Here is an 18,564-nt window from a genome sequence, read left to right as displayed (position 1 = left end):
TATTATTTGCCGTTATTATGTTTGTAAAATTTAAACTCTTTTAAGCAGTTCCCCTTTTATATGACATAGTACCTCTTAATAAGGTGAGTCAGTTGACATTCTTTTACACTGAAAACTTCTTAATGCAGAACCACTTCCTGCTACATGTACACTTCTTATATATACATTCTATTAAAAGCTTTGGTTATTTATGTACTACCAGCACAAGTGATTCATCTACTATTTTATGAAAATGCCTTCAATATTCATACCTCTACCCTCGATGCCGTTGTGCTTGGTTGCTTTCAACTTCCTTCTTAATGAGTCCCTTTCCATGTGGAACTGAGTAAGTTCTTCATTGATGTCGCGTAAAAACTGAAGAGTGACAAAACATATTATAAATCATTATGAAACTGTAATTACCTTTAGCCTACAACAAACCCTTTACCGCTTAGAACGTATTTTGACGCATTTATAGTTTTTAGAAAGTAAAATTTAAGTTAAGACCTTTCTTACTGAATTCAACTTTTAAAGGCTATGTTTCCAACCCATATATACTAATGAGCAGCAAACAGTATAAAACCTGAACAGACTGTGAGTTACTCGCAAGCTGTTCTGGTTTTATGCTGTTTGCAGATAGTCATTTTCACTTTGCTTATGGGTGGGAAAGGGTTAATAAAAGCCCTTATAATTTACAGTACATGAAAATTCTACCCTTGAAAAGTGCCAGATTTCTGTGCGCTTGGATACTATTGTACATATGTATGAAATGTTATGATATTTATTATCATTGACCTTACATTTATATGATTAATAATTTATAACAAGACTATTGCCAAGCAATATATGTCCCATACTGGCTCTACCAATATCAGATTTTTATTTTATTTGTTGCCATAGCAACCAGAATTTTTGAAGTGGGAACAAAATGAAATGACATGCATAATGTCCATATTGTCATCTATCCATCTTTCAAGTTTCATGAAAAAATAAGGCTTTTAAAGTTATCGCAGGATCCAGAAAAGTGTGCAGGATCCACCATTTTCAGCAGTATTTCTAGTCTATTTGTTGCCATAGCAACCAAAATTTTTGACGTAGAAACAAAATGAAATGATGTGCATAATGTCCATATTGCCATCTATCCATGTTTCAAGTTTCATGAAAAAATATGAAGAACTTTTGAAGTTATCGCAGGATCCAGAAGTGTGACTGACAGACTCACAGATGCACAGAGCGCAAACCATAAGTCCACTCCTGTGAAACCGGTAGGGGACAATAATAATTCACAAAACTGACCCTATGAGATCAGCTTCTTACTCACGATGAGCTTTGGACCATACAACTTTTGATTGCACACACCACAGGCTATGTTTAATGTCGAATCTTTATGAAACTTAATCAGAACGTTTGTTCCATTGATCTCACTGCCCATCAGGCAATGTGGGGTGAATAACTAGGTCACAAGGTCTAAATAAGGAAAAAGCTTGTGAACACCTTTGAGTTAACATGATTTTTCCACGATCACCAAACTTGCTCTGTGCATTTGTTCTAATCCACTGGATCAAGTAAGTTGAAAAACATGCAGGAGCTGTTTATTATTTAAATTACTATAGTGAAATCTTGCGAACATTTGTTCTAATTATATCTCGCCTGAGTTTCAAAATAGCATGTTTCTTATATGACTTTATTGAAACTTTTTTAAACACTAATAATCACATAAATTTGAGAGACCGAATGTTTTTGCCATATTATTTCACATCTTATAATTTGTGAAACTTGGCCTTAAATTTCTTGACTTCTGATTATTTGTAGAAATGTTATAGAAAATTAAATTAAGTTTTGTGATTGATTATTTGTATACCTAGCCCTAATAGATATCAGGTGGTATCTCAACTTATGATAATTTGTAAAAACGGCCCAAGAAGATCATATAACAGCGCGCTCGACTATTCGAGTGCTTGACAGTATAACGTAAGCCATCATGGAGAGAGGGGGGGGGGGGGGGGGTATAATGTGTGGTCATTTAATAGATGGTTTTTCAAAAATAAGGAAAAAAACATATTTATTTTTTTGGGGGGGGGGGATTCTGGGGTGGGGCATGGGGGATGGTTTGGGTGGAGTGCATTGTGGTATGTCAGGTAAGTGTTGTTTTGTCAAAGTATGAATCAAATGTGATCATAAATAAAGAAGTTATGGCAATTTAAGCTAAATTTTTAATTATCTAAGTATAAAAGGGGCCATAGTTCTGTCAAAATGCTTGATACAGTTGTCTGCTCTTGTTTATAGATTGGGATCATGTTGGTAAAGAAGTATGCAAAATATGAAAGCAATATGTCAAAGGAAAAAAAATATTTGAGGTGGTACGCAAACTTTAACATAGATTTATCAATAATATGCATATTTTAAGTATAAAAGGGGCCATAATTCTGTCAAAATGCTTGATACAGTTGTCTGCTCTTGTTTATAGATTGGGGTCATTTTGGTAAAGAAGTATGCAAAATATAAAAGCAATATGTCAAAGGACATAGGAAATATTTGGGGTAGTATGCAAACTTTAACATTTGCACGCTAACGCTAACAGGAATGGAAACGGAAACGCCGAAGCTGGGGTGAGTAGGATAGCTCCACTATATATATTTCATATATAATAGTCGAGCTAAAAATTGAGACTGCTGGCAATGTGTGAAACTAGTCCTAAGTAGAATAGCTTAAATCGCTAGACGTATGCTATTTCATGAACCTTGCCCAAGATTATTACCTGTGGTTTCTGTACAAGAGTTCCCATGAAGGTGAACATGCTGAAAAATCCCACAGGAGTACACACTGAAACAAATAATAATTATATTAGCATGGTTGAGGAAAAACTGTGATAAATGCATGTGTGTACATTGACGGTACTTTCTTCTAGGATTGGATTTACGTTTTGAAGTGACTTCCTTTAAACAAAAAATTCCATAACAGCAGAAAATGTTGTCCCTGCATCTTGCAGTCCGCTCAGGCTAATCTGGGATGACACTTTACACACATGCATTAAGCGCAGTTGTCTTATAACACAGCTCATAAGAAAGTCAGCAATGTTTTTTACTGCCTTAAAATGGGTTGGTAACACTCAAATTGAGTAATTTTGTAGACAAATTTTGCAAATATCTTGGGAAGAAATAAGTGAAATAAGTACTTGACTCATAACAAAAACTTATTCTTATTAGAGCCCAATTCGAATTTGACATGTTGTCTACATAATATAATTTTATTATAGGAGTAATTTGATGTAAAAATTTAATTTTTATTTCCTAGATTATGCGAGTTGTCACTTTGGATTTGGTACTGGGAATGGGGAACAGACCATATGAAAAGATGATATAACAGAAAAACATACCTAATACACATTCCCATGGAGTTAAAATAGTGTTTTTTTACAACAAAGTACTTATTAACATCTTTAAATAAAGATTCTTAAAGACAATCAGTCCATTTTGCATATATTTTTTTTTTTATTTCAACTGTCAGTGGAAACCTTAAATTGTATCACAAAATAGATAAAAGAGAATAGCAAAGATGTTTAGGGGAATACCCTAAACACAATAAAGTATAAGTTAATAGCAATCATCTAGTTTTGAAAACAAATATTTCATTCAATTTATTACTTTCAAACATTATCACTTACACAACAATAAAATTACTCCCATGAAAGAAATACCGGAATATAAGTATGGCAGGTAAATGCTCCAGATATCTGAAACAGAGAAAAAATGACGATACAGTTAGATTAATGTGTTTCAAGCACACTACCAAGTTAAACAGATCATGTTTTTATTTCATCTTGAATTGGGAGTCACATTGGCATTTTATCTCCCTTCCTTCATTAAATTGTAACAAGAGTGAACCTGTTCTTTCATTTTTACATATTATTTATATATCATTTTTATATTTCTGTTTCAGTGATAAAAAACACAGTTGCAAAGTTATGAGTGAAAAACACTCAACTTTATGTCATATGGTCAAACGTGCAACCCTTAAATACACAGATTAGGTTACACAAAAGATTTAACAAAAAGTTTCAACCGAAACTTCCCCCCACCCCCTAATGTTACCAGAAAATGTTTGCTGGTGTCGATGACTGTCGTTGCTGAAGAGCAGAAAAATCCAGAATACTCCTAGAACACTCGTCGCCAATAGCACCAACATCACCAAGGCTTCTTTTACACGTGCAAAGATTCCCTAGTGGGTAAATATAAGTAACAAGTGAAAAATTATAAAGCTGGCAATTGTAGCAATTATTCAAAATGAACTCCAACTTTTTGCAAGGAATAAAGACTAATTTTGTATGCATAATGTACAATGTATAAATATTATTGTACTTTATCAGCAAGTCACAAATTATTGCATGTATGAATTTGGATATTCATTATATTACATTATTATATTACATTTATTATCAGTTTAGTGTGAATTATCACAAAAGATGTGAAAATACACCAAAGCTACTAACACTGTGAAGATGGGATGAATAAAAATTGTACCTTTGTTCCAGTGAAGCCCTCAGACTCGGTAAAGAAGTAGGCAAAGGGCATGAAGATGAACAGTGAGACATTGGAGAACAAGAACACAAAGTTCCATAGACCTGAAGACAAACACAAACACTGGTTTCACTTACAGTGCTTTCTCTACCATTGACATATTAGGCTATGGCTAAAAATTATCACAATGGGCTAAACAAAATTATATATTTATTTTGTCTACAGCTTTGATTTTATCAAATTCCACAAAATAGATCAATTGAGAAGAATACTGCTACAAATTGGCCATAGAAATTATGAGCTTGGGTGTCACATGTAATGGTCACATATATGTACAGTCTACAATGTATTGCTGCTAGCTTTAAGTAACAATACATTAAGATCTGTAGATCGCAAACAAACACAACCATGAAATTTACAAACAGCTAATTCTCAATGACTATAAGAAGACAAATATGGTAAAGTTACAGGTTATGGACAGGTTAAAGGTCTACTAGTATTGATGTACATTTTGACCTGTTTGAAATTTACACCTTTACCCCACTTATCACTGGGACATTCAAATTATACACAAATTAAACGCATGGCTGTAGAGCAACTACCGAGGGATCAGTCTTTTACATATAAATATTATCCAACAAGCTGCAACATGCACATGTTGACCTTTCACCTCTAAATGTGACCTTTACCTTTGAAAAAGGGTCACTGGACTTAGGCACGATACCTCTTCAACACATGTTGACGATTGCGATCCAGACAATCCAGACAAGCTAAAAGGGACAAACATTCGCCATCTGCCTGCACATAACTCAAACTTTGAGAAAGCTGTATCAAGTTTTCCACTAGCAAGTTTGACCAAACTTCCGGATGGGATTCGCACTAGAAAAATTAGACCCGATCGCCAGAGTCAAACACTAGACAACTGACTAACACAGAGAGTTCCAAACTTTACTGCTAGTGACTGAAATCTCAGGGATCAGTATATATTTATTTTGTAACTCACCATTTTTAAACCAAAACAATTTATAAGCATTTTGTGCAAAGAAGACTGATTGATCCGACTATAAAACCATGAATGAAAGAATCATGAGAGTTTTGTATCTACTCTATGAGTCCCTTTTCCAGCATTCTTTTTCCCAATTAAGAAAAGCACCAATACCTGGCAAATTGAGATTGGCAATTATGGGTCTCTTTCCATTGCTTGGTTTTAAAGAGCACAAACCCATCTACAGTGTAAATATTCTTTTACTTGCCCATTAACTTTCAGTGCTCATTTTATTATCCCTTACTGATAATGAGCTTTTGAAACGAAATTGATGAAACTTTCCTTCCTTTATGGATTTTTTTTCGTGTGGCAATTGGGAACATTGTTATTTTTCCTCAATCGGAGCAGTGCCTTTTATTGATACTTTATAAAGAAAGAAAAGATCGCTGCTTTTCTATACTTACGATGTATGAGTGAGGTATTTAGCCATTGCACGTAGTAGCTGTGTGGGTGGAGCAACAGAACTTCATTGCTCACAATGGATATAGGCAGTAGGAACACAGCACCCATTGACACAGCCAGCGTGAAAGTACACACCCAGAACCTAGGAATGTAAGTCAACACAGAAAGATTCATTTACAACATCCTTGAACCATGATTTAAATGCTATTTAAAAGAAGTTGATAGTACAGTTTTTTTTAATGTGCACAAAGTTCATTTTGTTATGAAATATTATTTCCTCTAAATGTGTTCCAATATTATGTATGCCTCTTCAAAATCAGGCATACATATTCTTAATGTAATTATAATTATAAACAAGAGTTCCGCGGTCGGAGATGACCGCATTGAAGCCGGATTTTTGATTTAAATGACAGGAAAGTACCTTTCGTGTTTTTGTCAATGCAATACTTAAATTACTGAAATATTGTTCAAAGGTCAAAATGAAATGTAAGTACTTTTCAAGGCATGAGCAAACCTTGTGTTATGTTTTGAATGCATGCATATACATGAACAACAATAACATTTAAGGTCACAAATATGAACTTGAATTGACAATTAGGAAAGTTTGATCTCAATTTTTTTATTAGCAAATTAGTAACATATTGTTTGAAGTTTCCATCAATTTCATTATCAAATGTAAGAAAATAAACTTAGATGAAATAATACTATTTATTGTTTTGCTTTCACATACCTACACAGAAATCCAGACAGCCTTATGATCACTCCAAAAGGTTTCTATCACACCAGTTCTAGCAGATAGATTGGACACATAAATATGATCCAAGCTTGAATGATAGTCTGTGGTTTCATACCAAAGTTACAACAATTTTAACATTTTAACATTTAAGTTCACAGTGACCTTGACCTTCAAATGAATGACATTGAAATGAATGACCTTGAAATGACCAGTGGTCATCTAAGTGTGCTTGCAAACCTTTACGTCAAGTTTGAGATTCTAGGTCCAAGCATACCAAAGTTATAACAATTTTAACATTTTAACATTGAAGGTCACAGTGACCTTGACCTTCAAATGAATGACATTGAAATGAGCAGTGGTGATCTTCTAGTACTGGCCAACCTTTATGTCAAGTTTGAAGACTCTAGGTACAAGCATACCAAAGTTATAACATGGAATAAGAACTTTAACATTTTTACCTACCAAAGTTATAAGAACTTTAACATTTTTACATTCAAGGTCACAGTGACCTTGACCTTAGAATGAATGACCTTGAAATGACCAGTGGTCATCTAAGTGTGCTTGCAAACCTTCATGTCAAGTTTGAAGACTCTATGTCCAAGCATACCAAAGTTATAACAATTTTAACATTTTAACATTTAAGGTCACAGTGACCTTGACCTTCAAATGAATGACATTGAAATGACCAGTGGTCATCTTCTAGTACTGGCCAATCTTTATTTCAAGTTTGAAGACTCTAGGTACAAGCATACCAAAGTTATAACATGAAATAAGAACTTTAACATTTTTACATTCAAGGTCACAGTGACCTTGACCTTCAAATGAATGACCTTGAAATGTCCAGTGGTTACTTACTAGTTCTGGCCAACCTTCATGTCAAGTTTCAAGACTCTAGGTCCAAGCATACCAAAGTTATAACAACTTTAACATTTTTACATTCAAGGTCACAGTGACCTTGACCTTCAAATGAATGACCTTGAAATGTCCAGTGGTTACTTACTAGTTCTGGCCAACCTTCATGTCAAGTTTCAAGACTCTAGGTCCAAGCATACCAAAGTTATAACAACTTTAACATTTTTATATTGAAGGTCACAGTGACCTTCACCTTCAAATGAATGACCTTGAAATGACCAGTGGTCATCTGTTAATCCTGGCCAACCTTCATGTCAAGTTTGAAGACTCTAGGTCCAAGCATACCAAAGTTATACCATGAAATAAGAACTTTAACATTTTTACATTCAAGGTCACAGTGACCTTGACCTTCAAATGAATGACCTTGAAATGACCAGTGGTTACTAACTAGTTATGGCCAACCTTCATGTCAAGTTTCAAGACTCTAGGTCCAAGCATACCAAAGTTATAACAACTTTAACATTTTTTATATTGAAGGTCACAGTGACCTTGACCTTCAAATGAATGACCTTGAAATGACCAGTGGTCATCTGTTAATCCTGGCCAACCTTCATGTCAAGTTTGAAGACTCTAGGTCCAAGCATACCAAAGTTATACCATGAAATAAGAACTTTAACATTTTCGAGCACGCCGCCACCCCGCCCGCCCGCCCGCCCCCCCGCCCGCCCGACAACATCAATCTATAAGCCGAGATTTTTTCGAAAAAAATCCGGCTAATAAAATTATGTAACATCCGTGGCTTCTTTAAATTCTTGTTATTTTAAAAAAGTAATAATTTGATATTAGATTAAAGAAACATGTAAGACTATATTTTTTACAAAAAGCTTGAAAAACTTAAAGCGAGAATATACGATTTTTTACATGTGTTAAATTGTAATATATTGATAAAATATGGTACAAAAACACAAAATAGGCAAGACAAATTATACATTGAAGACAATTTTCATAAAATGCAGCAAAGACAAATTAGGACCCCGAGCTGATTGTGATGAAGATATTTCGTACATATTTTCCTTCGATAACAGAAGCATTTGTCTTTTTAGTTAGTGTCTTGTGTCTTATGAATAGATATCGTTGCAGGAATTTAAAATGATTTACATGCTGGGGAATTCGACTGTACAGACATTTTCTATTTCAGAATTAAATATCTGGCTTTAATCGCATTTTTCGACACATGTTCCTCTTAACTTTTATTGTAATTTATATTGAATATATGTTTAATTAGTTTTTTTACACATTTTTTATAAATTAATAAATATTTGACAATATAGTCTCGCTTTAAGCTTAGTAAATTGAATAATATGTATACAGTAATTACTCATATACAATGTAGAAAGCTTGGTATGTCATGTGGTTACTAATTTTTAAAGAACAAATTAACCCTTTACCACTTACATGTATACATATTTGCAGGAATTTGAAGTCCCTTAGAAAGTTAAATTTAATTTCAGACCTTCCTTACTTGATTTAAGTTTTTAAGGCTTCATCTCCAAACCTTAGATACTGATGAGCAGCAAACAGCATAAAACCTGAACAGCAGACTGTGAGTTACTTGCAGACTGTTCTGGTTTATTTATTTTTTTATTTATGCTGTTTGCACATAGCCATTTTCACTTTGCTTCTAAGAGGGAAAGGTTTAACATATATCAAAGGCTTCAAATTACAAATTTTGCCATTGAGCTTAGCATACAAGGTATCCTTTTTGTCTTGGACATTGCACTACATGTATATAATGAAATACAATTAGAACATTCTTGTTACAAAACCTCATCAATTAATTAATTGTGTTAAATATCCCAAAGATCTAATCTTCATTACTTTCAAGAAAAAGTATTAATATTCTAGACTGGTGCCTCATAGTGTGAAATAACTTTACAAAGCTAATAAACTTACGCAATCCGAAATACAAATGCATCTTCTTCACCTGAAAGAAAGAATAAACTATATGTCAGGGATTTCATTTTCCTTTAATATATTTGATATAAATTAAGAAAATTAATTTTATTTTGGAATCACTGATTTCTGGCCATTATGTTTTACTTGCAAGGTGGGTGATAATTTTTTTCATTTATTTTTTACTAAAATTGACCAAAGGCCATTTTCATTTGCCTCGTTATTTTTTACTCAAATTGACTAAAAGCCAATCTTAAAATTTGAGAATGAATCCTATGCACAAAATATAACAATGCCAATTAACTTGTTACATGAATCCTATGCACAAAATATAACAATGCCAATTAACTTGTTACATGAATCCTATGCACAAAATATAACAATGCCAATTAACTTGTTACATGAATCCTACGCACACAATATAACAATGCCAATTAACTTGTTACATGAATCCTATGCACACAATATAACAATGCCAATTAACTTGTTACATACCAGTTATACAATCTTCAGAGTCTGCCCTCTTCTTGAAATATGACAGCAACAAGTATGCCGATACATAAAGGAATATGAACAGCAAGAAGAAAATCTGAAAAGCATTAACAATACAGACATTATAGGCTACCAGAAACAAATTAATACATGTTTTTTTTAAGTATAAATTATTTTATGAAATAATTGCTTTATGTGTTTGTTAACTATTTTTACTATGTGTTACATGTATATTGGTTTTTAAGTGTTGTCAGCAATATACAACTTTTGGTGTAACAATCGATGTATCACTATTAGTCTAAATTGACTTGACATAGTACAAAGCTTTTGTTTTATGCTGAACCCAATAATGTATGGCAACAAAAAACATTATTATCGTCAAAAAGCGTATTTTTGACGTAATGTAGGCGTATTTTGGATAAGCATACATTCTCCAGTATAAACAAGAGTGTTGTGTATCCTCTGCATACATCACATTCTATTTAATTGTCATAGCCACAGTTCATTCAACAGATGACCTCTTTTCAGTCTTTATGGCAAAAGTTGCATTTGTACAGTAACACAATAGTTTACATCTATTTAAACTTATCCCTTAACCCTTTCCCAATTGTGAAAGTGAAAGTGAAAATGGCTTTGTGCAAACAGCTTAAAACCAGAACAGCCTGCGAGTAACTCGCAGTTTGTTCAGGATTTATGCTGTTTGCTGCTCATCAGTATCTAAGGTTTGGAACTGAAGCCTTTAAAAACTTGAATCTAGTAAGAAAGGTCTTAAATTAAATATAACTTTCTAAGAGACTACAAATGCGTAAAAATACTTATCTAAGTGGTAAAGGGTTAATGAGGAATCAGTCGTGAGGGAGATAAATTCTCCATGGACATATTAATTTCTCCCTTTAAGTTAATGAAGGAGAAGTGACTTCTACTCCTTTTGAGATTTACATTGACTGAGTGATTATATCAAAATTAAATTCATTTAAATACAATAATAAACATGTGTTTGTTCAAATTTGTTAATGTTTTCACCCAAGCTGCCAAATGTCAATTGTTTCTGATTACCCATAATGATGATGAAGGTGGTGTATTAATAATATAAGTGAAGAGTTGATTAACACTTAAAAGAAACCACTTCTACTTTTATTTGCCTCACTTAATTTCAGCTCTGGGAGAAGCAAAGTTACTTCTCCCTCAATATGAATTTAGGCCGAGTCCTGCCTAAATAATCCAAGTCATCATTTACTATTTAGTTTGTCTCTTATTAAATCAAAATGTTTTAATTATGTCTGTTTTATACACAGAACATTCCAGAATAGCAATGTGATGCTTTTGTAAAGAATATTTAATTAACTGTTTTACAGAAAAGATTAAATGCTTAAAAAGGAAATTATGAATGCTTGAAGGCAATCTCTGAGGATATCAAACACGTGCAAACCTGTCTTACCCACCAAAATAACATACACACATTAACACAAGTGGTGACAGATTTAATTAAAGGGTGAACTTGCATCTTTGATCTACCATGATTATAGGTGTGAAAGATACATTCATCTATTGAGAAATCACCTCAGAATATAAAAATGTTAAATGGATTGCACTATTGAAAATAGAAATTGCAAACATCAAACTGCACAATTTTCAAATTGAAAAAAATAGGTTTAAAAAGTATTACAAAAGTATGCTATTAGATAGGAAGACTTTCAGCCGACTGGGGGTTACAGGACAGGTCCGGAAACGGGCCATATCGGTTGTTGCACGTGAAACGGAGTCTGCTTCCTTGTGGCTATGGCGGAAGAGAGAGGAGAAGTGGATAGGGGGACACAGGGCTGTCGACTAGAGACTGGCCACCGAGACCTGGCAGATGAGGAAGTGTAGCGGAGGCTTACTATCTCCTGGCCGGAAATTGATCACTTCCGGTCGGCACACCATAGGAGGACGTAGTGGGACAGTGCCGAAACGTCCGATGAATATGGACCCACCTGATGAAGGAGATAGTAGCAGCATCACGGCTGTATCTGACAACTATATCTTCTGGATATCCAGTGACTGTTGGGAAAGACCAGCTGACAACTGTGAATAGTACAGTGACACCATGGAGAGACAGGTGGCAGCTAGGAAAGACTGGCATAGGGGTAAACTGTCCCAGCAAGTCAGTTTACGTTCTTCGTAAGAAGAAACCCGAGCAAGCTACAGAAAGACAACACAAGAAATACCCCCGAGGTCGTACGAGAGTGTGGGAGGATGATCGACCTACAAGCCAACAGGTAACGAACACGCCCGATCAACCGACAACGAATCAGAACACGGACTGGGCAAGAACATGTAGTTGTGGGAAGGTGTGTAAGAATAAGGTGGGACTGAAGATTCATCGCACAAAAATGGGATGCGCACCAATCCTAAATCTGTTGCAACGCGCAAGGCAACTTGGTGAGACGGAGGAGGAGCTGGATCAGGACGAACACCACAGTGTCCAGAGCCTCCACGCATCAGAAGAGGGTGAGGTAACCATTGATAACGCAGAGAGGACTGAAGATCGAGCTGCGGTAGAATCTACAGAGCGGCGGAAGAAAGTGATGTGGCCCGCAAGTACAGAGAGAGAGAAGTGGAAGGCGTTTGAAGAGGAGCTGGAACTGGTGATGGAGAACGTTCTGAAAGGCAAAGTAGAGAGCAAGCTGCATGTCATGTCTGAGCTGATCTACACATTTGGAAAAGAGCGATTCGGAACAGCTAAAGAGAAAGTCGGACAACCCAAGGTTGGCGGGAATAGAAGACTGCAGAAGATTTCCAACCTAAGGGGAGAACTCAGACGCTTGAAAAGCAGATACAGACAAGCAGAGGATGAGGAGAAACAAGGTCTGGCAGAACTGAGAGATGATGTACGGAAGGAGATCCAGTGTTTACGGAGAGCAGAGAATCTGCGCCGGAAGAGACACGAGAGAAGGCGAAAAAGAGCTCAGTTTACTAGCAATCCATTTCAGTTTGTGAAGCGTTTGCTCGGAGAAAAGAAGACAGGCGAACTTCAATGCACAAAAGAGGAGGCAAACAAGTACATCAAAGATATGTACAGTGACAGTGACCGTCGCAAGGAACTGGGCGAGTGCGACAAGTTGCTCACACCAGATGATCCTGAACATGACTTTGATTGCGCAGAACCTAGGTTGCAAGAAGTCAAGGACATTGTAAGGAAGGCCAGAGCGTCTTCAGCACCAGGACCCAATGGAGTACCGTACAACGTATACAAGAACTGCCCCAAGATCTTGCTACGGTTGTGGAAGCTTATAAAGGTTGTTTGGAGGAAAGGAGAGCTTTGCAGAGAATGGTTGAAGGCAGAGGGATGTTTTATTCCTAAAGAAGAGGATTCGTCAACCCTTGGTCAATTCAGGACTATCTCTTTGCTGAACGTGGAAGGGAAGATACTCCTCGCTGTCCTTTCAAAAAGAATGACCTCTTATTTGCTTCAGAACAAGTACATAGATACAGCTGTGCATAAAAGGAGGAGTACCCGGTGTATCTGGGTGCATCGAACATACCAGTGTCATCACCCAAATCATCAAGGGAGCACGCGAGAACAAAGGAGACATCGCAGTGATCTGGCTTGACCTAGCAAATGCATATGGTTCTGTTCCGCATCAGATGATACAAAAGACTCTACAATTGTATCATGTACCCGTTCGATTTCGGCAGATGTTGCGGCACTATTTCGACGGCTTCATCATGAGATTTTCAACAAGGGCAATAACCACTGACTGGCAGAGACTGGAAGTAGGCATCGTTACCGGGTGCACAATTTCAGTGGTGCTGTTCGCAGCAGCCATGAATCTGATAGTGAAGTCAGCGGAGAAGCCATCCAGAGGACCCAAAATGACTTCGGGGTGTATCCAACCACCAACGAGGGCATTTATCGACGATATGACTATTACAGCAAAGTCGTACGTCGAGGGACGGTGGATGCTGCAAGACATTGGCGAACTTATCGAGTGGGCCAGAATGAAGTTCAAACCCCAGAAATCAAGGAGTATGGTTTTGAGGAAAGGAAAGATTCAAGAGAGTGCAAGATATAGAATCAAAGATCAGATCATCCCTACTGTTAAGGAGCAACCAGTGAAGTGCCTCGGGAAGTGGTTTCGAGACTCACTCAATGATCAACAGAGTATCAAAGACACTGTAGTGCAAATGGAGAACTGGTTGAAAGATGTGGACAAGTGTGGTCTGCCAGGAAAATTCAAGGCCTGGATTTACCAACATGGCATCCTACCACGCCTATTGTGGCCGCTGCTGGTGTACAGTGTACCGTCATCAACAGTGGAAGCAATGGAGAGGACAATAAATTCATTCCTCAGGAGGTGGATGGGGGTGCCAAAGAGTTTCACCAGCCTTGGTTTTTACTGCACAGGCAGCAAGCTGCAGATACCTCTCAGATCACTGACGGAGGAATACAAGGTCACAAAGGCTCGGAAAGTCATTATGCTACGAGACAGTAGAGATGAGAAGGTTAGAGAAGCAGGAGTGCAGGTCAACATCAGGAGAAAGTGGAGGGCTGACAAGGCAGTTGAAGAGGCTGAGGCTCGTCTTCGGCACAGCGACATTGTCGGTAATGTCGCACACGGGCGACTAGGCTTTGGATGCGTCACCCGTTCGCAGTGAAGCAAAGCCAGTGCAAAAGACCGACGCACCCAAGTGCAGGAAGAGATTCGCAGAATGGAGGAAGAATCCAGCCTCACCAGAGCTGTTACCCTACGGAAACAGGGAAAATGGCTGAACTGGGAGGGAGTACCCCAGAGAAAGCTTACATGGAATGTGATCTGGACCATGGAAAGCGACAGACTTAGTTTCTTGCTCAAGTCTGTCTACGACGTGCTGCCAAGTCCAACAAACCTAGTGACTTGGGGTCTTGCCGAAAAGCCAGATTGCAAGCTCTGTGGAAGACCAGCGAATCTGGAGCATGTCCTGAGCTCATGCAGGACAGCCCTGTCTGATGGTCGATACAGATGGCGTCACTACAGGGTTCTTGCTTCAATCGCCGATCATCTAGATCAAGCACGAAAAGCGCAGAAGACGACCAACAAAGGCCCCTCATTCATTTCCTTTGTCAGAGCCGGAGAAGAAGGGGCAAAGGCCAAACGCGCATGTGGGATTCTTGGAACGGCAACAGATTGGAGAATGGAAGCAGACTTGAAGAAACAGCTCAAGTTTCCACAGGAGATCACCGTGACAAAACAGAGACCCGACATAGTACTGTGGTCAGCTGCATCAAAACAGGTTGTGATGGTGGAGCTCACAGTACCATGGGAGGAGCGGATTGAAGAGAGCTTCGAACGGAAGCGCGAAAAGTACCAGGCCCTCACAGATACCTGCACAGAGAAAGGCTGGAAGGCATGGTGTTTTCCAGTGGAGGTGGGCTGCAGAGGTTTCCCAGCGCAATCACTGTGGCGCACTTTCAGCCGACTGGGGGTTACAGGACAGGTCCGGAAACGGGCCATATCGGTTGTTGCACGTGGAACGGAGTCTGCTTCCTTGTGGCTATGGCGGAAGAAAAGGAGAAGTGGATAGAGGGACACAGGGCTGTCGACTAGAGACTGGCCACCGAGACCTGGCAGATGAGGAAGTGTAGCGGAGGCTTACTATCTCCTGGCCGGAAATTGATCACTTCCGGTCAGCACACCATAGGAGGACGTAGTGGGACAGTGCCGAAACGTCCGATGAATATGGACCCACCTGATGAAGGAGATAGTAGCAGCATCACGGCTGTATCTGACAACTAGGAAGAGAGATGCTTTTAAACGCTATCCTGTTGTATAATAAGAGTTGATTGTGACTGTTGAAAATACCCTACATGATGTAAAGAACACACACATTATGTGACTTTCTTTTTGTTAAAATTAAACAAATTTTAAGATTTTAACAATTGGTACTTTTATTTTTTTAAACTTTCATTGTGCAGGGTTTTTTCTGCCTATTTTGGGAAAAGGAGTCTGACCAAATTGGGAATTTTTTATCGACAAAATTGGCCATTTTGGGAATTTTTGCTTCGATGAAACGGCTCATTTGGGAAAAAATTGTGAATTTATCATGCTTAAATAATTCAGTGGTTTAACAAATAATTTTTTTTTATTTGTTATTTTGTCTTCTTTATATGAACAGATGCAATATTGGGTATGTTCAACGTTTATTCAAGTACTTCAGTTTTGTTTTTCAGTTACAATTACACTCTGAGATAAGAACCAGCGCCCTCACACTATTTTGGGGGAAGGGGTCCACAGCCCTTAGGAGTGGGAATTTTTTGTAAATGGGGGAATTTTTATAACAAAATACAACAACTGTATTGAACTGTTATAAACATATATTTCTATATATGTTACTGTCTATAGGACAAAAGGGTGGACTTTAACTCAATCTATATAACAGTAATCACTAATCTTATTTAAAAGTCCAATATATTGCGTTTGAAGGGGTTCAAAAATCAAGATCTTGATATATCCAGCACGCGATATAAATTGTCAGGTTATTCATGCATGTTTATGTATGCATTATTTTAGCATACCTTAGTTTGGCAGTCTCAAAACATGCCTTGTTTACCTACCCCATTGAAGTATGTGTTATATCCATAAGTTATCAATTGGTATAAAACTAAACTTTAATCCAAGTAAGTATTTTCAAATGCGTATAATTAAATTTGTTATCCGAAAGCAATTGCCAAGTTTTATTGTTCACTGTGTGTGCACTGGTTGGTTTCGGCAGTTCAAAGCAATTTCAAGAGAGAATGATAACACACGAAATGACCCGTGATGTTTTGCCAGTGTTGTAATTGTTAATCACAGTACACAGGTGTTACAGTGATGTACCATGAAACCAAACAATCTGGTCAAAACTTGATTATGAATGTCGGCTTAACCAGAAAATTAAAGTGGGTAAAAAAGGGTAAAATACTAGCTTGTACCTGATTTTATCTGATTATGCTCGTCACATTTTTGGGAGCCATAATCATAGCCGATTTGTGATATATTGGAAAACGCAATATAACGGACAGTGATATATTGGAGTCAATTTTCAACTATAAATCATTGATTTTTTCTCATTTTCTGGGGCGGAAATAAATCAGTTTTTGGGGGAAAAAATATACTTTTCAGGTGGGGCCTGACTACCGCCGAAGTTCGGCAGCAGATTTGAAAGATTGAGGGCCCTGAGAACTGAACAGTCAAAACCTTATAGCAGATATTTTTTACAAAAACAAACACTGGTTAGTCACACAAGTTATAAGACACTCCATTCTTGGGATTTTTTTTTATAATTTCGGTTTGGGATCGGGTCCGTTTGCTTTGGGAGTGCCTCCGTTTTCCGGAAGCTCAGACAGTCCTGAAAAACCCCTGTTGTGAATATATTTTATTTGAATAACCAACATAAATTGTATGAGAATCAATTAATAGAAGTCTTGCACTGCCAAAAAATGAACAATATCTAACACGAGGATAAGTCAACCAGCATTACATGCATCAATGTATACTGCAACACGGTTGACTGGCGGTACTTGAGGAAAATTAAATTGTGTCTTAAAAAACGAACTTCATATATCTGGTAAATGATTGAAAGGACAATCATATTTAACTTAACTTTATTGGACAACTGCCTTTTATGGCCAAAATCCTTCAACATTAACTGCGGTAGAAACAAATCCAACACCACTGTCCGCCATTGTTGTTTATTTTTTCTCCCGGTAGATTCGCGGTAAATAGGTTAAACAGCACCAATTTTAAATTAATCATGAATTATCAAAGCTCTGACATACTCTTCAAAGAAACAATCAATACAGTATATAACAATTGAAATATATGGAATTTAAGACATCAAATAAAATAAATAGCACAGTAATTTTCAGGCAATGTCGTATTTTTTCGTTGCGACAATTTTAAGAACTATAAATTCAAATATTGTTAAAGTCTGAGTTTTGCGACATGTTATTGCCAAAAATCGATTCCAACATGTAGCGAGAGATGTTTTCTTACAGATTTGACATGTACGTCACGCAGGTTTGTTTATAAACAAAATCCAGAGGGCGCTAATAAAATACCGCGAATCAACCCGAACCGCGAGTTAACCGGGTTTGAGTATTCATCAAAATAATCATTTGCTAATTGTGCATGATATTTGCTTAACTAATATACATAACAACTTCCTAAAAAAAAACTGGAAATATAGCTCTAGTTTGTCTTTTAAACTGTTTACATGCAATTAAATGATAAATACCAACGTTACACAAATCTGTGCAAATGCGTATCTCACTTTGTGTCATGATCATGATGAATTTGATAGCTAAATAGGAATAAAAAAGCGTCATTACAATATATTCTCGCACAGCATTGTGGAATTTTTGCAATTCCTCATCTTCCTCTTCTGACATCTTGCATTGTATAATTCAATAAAGTATTTAAATTTGACAGAATATTAATTATTTTAGAAAGAAATGGGCAGTTTTCCAAATGTTGACATTTTAAAAACAAAAACACACATTTTTGATTAAACGAATGTATCAAAATAAATTTGTATACATATAAACTCAAAAAAAATACATTTTGGCCCTAACATATAAATTGGTAAAT

General features: G+C 36.7%; 1 protein-coding gene across 1 annotated transcript in view; it reads right to left on the bottom strand.

Moving 5' to 3' along the window:
• The window catches only part of LOC127831760 (limb region 1 protein homolog), a 34,231-nt gene extending 15,776 nt beyond the window's left edge, over nucleotides 1-18,455 (bottom strand). The window contains exons 1-9 of the mRNA XM_052356802.1: nucleotides 18,306-18,455; nucleotides 9,980-10,073; nucleotides 9,485-9,515; nucleotides 5,946-6,085; nucleotides 4,500-4,600; nucleotides 4,071-4,197; nucleotides 3,644-3,712; nucleotides 2,738-2,802; nucleotides 252-354 (exon numbers count right to left, since the gene is read on the bottom strand). Of these exons, the coding sequence (XP_052212762.1) occupies nucleotides 252-354; nucleotides 2,738-2,802; nucleotides 3,644-3,712; nucleotides 4,071-4,197; nucleotides 4,500-4,600; nucleotides 5,946-6,085; nucleotides 9,485-9,515; nucleotides 9,980-10,073; nucleotides 18,306-18,365 (790 nt within the window). The 5' untranslated portion in view covers nucleotides 18,366-18,455. The remainder of the gene's footprint in view (nucleotides 1-251; nucleotides 355-2,737; nucleotides 2,803-3,643; nucleotides 3,713-4,070; nucleotides 4,198-4,499; nucleotides 4,601-5,945; nucleotides 6,086-9,484; nucleotides 9,516-9,979; nucleotides 10,074-18,305) is intronic.
• Between the last annotated feature and the right edge of the window lie 109 nt (nucleotides 18,456-18,564).

This window comes from Dreissena polymorpha, chromosome 5, assembly GCF_020536995.1.
Source record: "Dreissena polymorpha isolate Duluth1 chromosome 5, UMN_Dpol_1.0, whole genome shotgun sequence".
NCBI classification, from domain to species: Eukaryota; Metazoa; Mollusca; class Bivalvia; order Myida; family Dreissenidae; genus Dreissena; species Dreissena polymorpha.
The sequence above is the reverse complement of the archived record's forward strand: the minus strand, read 5'-3'. Positions and strand labels throughout refer to the sequence as shown.